General features: G+C 50.3%; 1 protein-coding gene across 1 annotated transcript in view; it reads left to right on the forward strand.

Moving 5' to 3' along the window:
* col14a1a (collagen, type XIV, alpha 1a) overlaps nucleotides 1-3,292 on the forward strand; it is a 119,993-nt gene that overhangs the window by 95,544 nt on the left and 21,157 nt on the right. The window contains 1 exon segment of the mRNA XM_084336541.1: nucleotides 2,529-2,637. Coding sequence (XP_084192667.1) covers nucleotides 2,529-2,637 — 109 coding nt within the window.

Here is a 3,292-nt window from a genome sequence, read left to right on the forward strand (position 1 = left end):
CATTTTATCGTCACAGCTTTTTTTAAATCTACATACATTCAGAAGAAAAAAAAAACGTGAGATGCTCGTTTTTTCCCGGCTCCTCAACCGTAGTAGATTTGTAAAGAAGATTTGTGTTTAGCGGCCACACTGAATGGACCTGTCTCAAACCCTGCCCCTTTTCTTGATCCTCCAATCACAACTGTCGCTTACCTCGGACAAACTTGGTTTGTCCGAGGTAAGCGACAGTTGTGATTGGAGGATCAAGAAAAGAGGGCAGGGTTTGAGACAGGTCCATTAAATCATGTTGTTTACTGTCCAGCGGGGGTCTGACGACGAGGCCTGTGTTTTTGCTGCCCATGTCTGCGGCCGAAGAGGAGAGAGTCGGCAGCCAGGAGACATTTTAAGCTTCAGTTTCTCGAGTTGATTTCAACAAAGTTGAACAATGTTGCGTTCGTAGGCCGGCTGGGTAGCGCAGCGGACTAAGCACTCGCCTACCACCGCAGAGACTCGGATAGAATCCAGCCGCCAGTGGTACCTCTGGCTGGGTCGGTCGTCCATACTAACACAATGGACCTGTCTCAAAACCCTGCCCCTTTTCTTGATCCTCCAATCACAACTGTCGCTTACCTCGGACAAACTTGGTTTGTCCGAGGTAAGCGACAGTTGTGATTGGAGGATCAAGAAAAGAGGGCAGGGTTTGAGACAGGTCAATTGGCAGTGTTAGCGGGTGGGAAGCCGGTGGGGGTGTGTGTCCTGGTCGTTGTAAACTGCGACTCCTACTGGTCGACCCGGAGGGTGGTGCCTGTTCAGCAGGGAGGGGATCTGGGGGTAATACGTACGTTCCCCAAGTGACTCCTCGCTGTCAGGTGAAAAGAAGCGGCTGGCGACTCCACAGGGTATCGGAGGAGGCATGTGGGTAGTTCTACACCCTCACGTGGTATCAGCTTTCCAGCCCGATGGAGAGAGCGGCTGCAGGGGATCTCTGTTTATTAGACACAAACCTCCCGAACAGAACCTCCCCTGCAGGCAGGTTTTGATTATAGGCCGTTGTTGTTCAGTGTTAATCACGTTATAACCATCAAACTAGTAGAAACATCTACAGAATCTAGCTGACTCTCCCGACACTTCGTAGGTCTTACTTTCCCACAGATTAACTAACGTGAAATGTTGTCACCTATTCTTATAAAACAATACCTAGTCATTCCCACCCATCCATCCATCCACCCTTGCCCATCCACACACCTCCAGGGTAGAGACTAGTACTTCAGAACATCCACACACCTCCAGGTAGAGACTAGTACTTCAGAACATCCACACTCCTCCAGGGTAGAGACTAGTACTTCAGAACATCCACACACCTCCAGGGTAGAGACTAGTACTTCAGAACATCCACACACCTCCAGGGTAGAGACTAGTACTTCAGAACATCCACACACCTCCAGGGTAGAGACTAGTACTTCAGAACATCCACACACCTCCAGGGTAGAGACTAGTCCCTTCAGAACATCCACACACCTCCAGGGTAGAGACTAGTACTTCAGAACATCCACACACCTCCAGGGTAGAGACTAGTACTTCAGAACATCCACACTCCTGCAGGGTAGAGAGTCCTTCAGAACATCCACTCTCCTGCAGGGTAGAGAGTCCTTCAGAACATCCACTCTCCTGCAGGGTAGAGAGTCCTTCAGAACATCCACTCTCCTGCAGGGTAGAGAGTCCTTCAGAACATCCACTCTCCTGCAGGGTAGAGAGTCCTTCCAGAACATCCACTCTCCTCCAGGGTAGAGAGTCCTTCAGAACATCCACTCTCCTGCAGGGTAGAGAGTCCTTCAGAACATCCACACTCCTCCAGGGTAGAGAGTCCTTCAGAACATCCACTCTCCTGCAGGGTAGAGAGTCCTTCAGAACATCCACACTCCTCCAGGGTAGAGAGTCCTTCAGAACATCCACTCTCCTGCAGGGTAGAGAGTCCTTCAGAACATCCACACACCTCCAGGGTAGAGAGTCCTTCAGAACATCCACTCTCCTGCAGGGTAGAGAGTCCTTCAGAACATCCACACACCTCCAGGGTAGAGAGAGTCCTTCAGAACATCCACACACCTCCAGGGTAGAGAGTCCTTCAGAACATCCACACAACCTCCAGGGTAGAAGAGTCCTTCAGAACATCCACACACCTCCAGGGTAGAGAGTCCTTCAGAACATCCACACACCTCCAGGGTAGAGAGTCCTTCAGAACATCCACACTCCTCCAGGGTAGAGAGTCCTTCAGAACATCCACTCTCCTCCAGGGTAGAGAGTCCTTCAGAACATCCACTCTCCTCCAGGGTAGAGAGTCCTTCAGAACATCCACTCTCCTCCAGGGTAGAGAGTCCTTCAGAACATCCACACACCTCCAGGTAGAGAGGTCCTTCAGAACATCCACACTCCTGCAGGGTAGAGACTAGTCCCTTCAGAACATCCACACTCCTGCAGGGTAGAGAGTACTTCAGAACATCCACACTCCTGCAGGGTAGAGAGTCCTTCAGAACATCCACTCTCTCCTGCAGGGTAGAGAGTACTTCAGAACATCCACACTCCTCCAGGGTAGAGAGTACTTCAGAACATCCACACTCCTCCAGGGTAGAGAGTACTTCAGAACAGCAGGGGGCAGCAGAGGTAGGGGGGGTGTTGTTAGTACAATGATCCACTCTCCTTGGTTTAGCTGCGTGTATACCAAACCAAGCCGCATTTCTCGGAGACGCTCTCTGATTGGCCACTGACTGACGCTCTCTGATTGGCCACTGACGCGTTTGCCCAATCCGTGACGAGCTGTGTCTTTGCCCATTTCCACGCCAAACAGCCTGCAAACTACCTGGCGTTCTATCGCCATGCTCTAAGACAAACTCTAACCTTAACCAACTTCGAAAGAGTGCCTAAGCTTAACCGTCGAAAGAACTTGCCGTCACGCTCTAAGACAAACTCTAACCTTAACCAACTTCGAAGAGTGCCTAAGCTTAACCAGTGTAGAAACAGGCGTCGGCCAATCAGAGAGCGTCTCCGAGAAATGCAGCTTGGTTTGGTAATCACGCGGTTTAGCTACTACAGATTTTTCATGAAGCAGCTAATGGTAAAGGACAATGACAAATGGCACCAACGCCCCCTCCTTCAGCCAATCAAATGGCACCACGCCCCCTCCTTCAGCCAATCAAATGGCACCATGCCCCCTCCTTCAGCCAATCAGCAGTTTGTGCTTTTACCAGAATATTACATCAAAACGAAAGAAAAATCCAATTCAGCTACAGAGAAACAGCAACAAACAAGGTTAAGGTAA

The sequence above is a fragment of the Notolepis coatsorum genome, assembly GCF_963971535.1.
Source record: "Notolepis coatsorum genome assembly, chromosome: 19".
Taxonomy (NCBI): Eukaryota; Metazoa; Chordata; class Actinopteri; order Aulopiformes; family Paralepididae; genus Notolepis; species Notolepis coatsorum.